This window comes from Eurypyga helias, unplaced genomic scaffold, assembly GCF_000690775.1.
Source record: "Eurypyga helias isolate BGI_N326 unplaced genomic scaffold, ASM69077v1 scaffold29059, whole genome shotgun sequence".
NCBI lineage: Eukaryota > Metazoa > Chordata > Aves > Eurypygiformes > Eurypygidae > Eurypyga > Eurypyga helias.
This window is the reverse complement of record NW_010271873.1, coordinates 438-642: the sequence shown is the minus strand read 5'-3', so window position 1 is coordinate 642 and position 205 is coordinate 438. Positions and strand designations below refer to the sequence as shown.

The window sequence follows — 205 nt, the reverse complement described above, 5'->3', positions numbered from 1 at the left end:
GGTCCCCACGGCATCCCCCCACTGCTCCAGCACCCCCCTGCTCTGATGGCATCCCCCCAGCATCCTTCTCCCGCCCCGTGTCCCCCCCGCCCGGCATCCTCCCAGCTGACAGTCCTGCCGTCCCCGCAGTGCCCCAAGCTGGCCATGGGCCGGCACCTGGAGGAGAGCACCAAGGCTCACCTGGGCATGGTGTGCGCGCTGGTGA

General features: G+C 71.2%; 1 protein-coding gene across 1 annotated transcript in view; it reads left to right on the top strand.

Moving 5' to 3' along the window:
* The window catches only part of LOC104515102 (TNF receptor-associated factor 4-like), a gene marked incomplete at both ends in the record, with an annotated part of 1,305 nt that overhangs the window by 669 nt on the left and 431 nt on the right, over nt 1–205 (top strand). Inside the window, one exon of the mRNA XM_010158953.1 lies at nt 130–201. Within this exon, the coding sequence (XP_010157255.1) occupies nt 130–201 (72 nt within the window). The remainder of the gene's footprint in view (nt 1–129; nt 202–205) is intronic.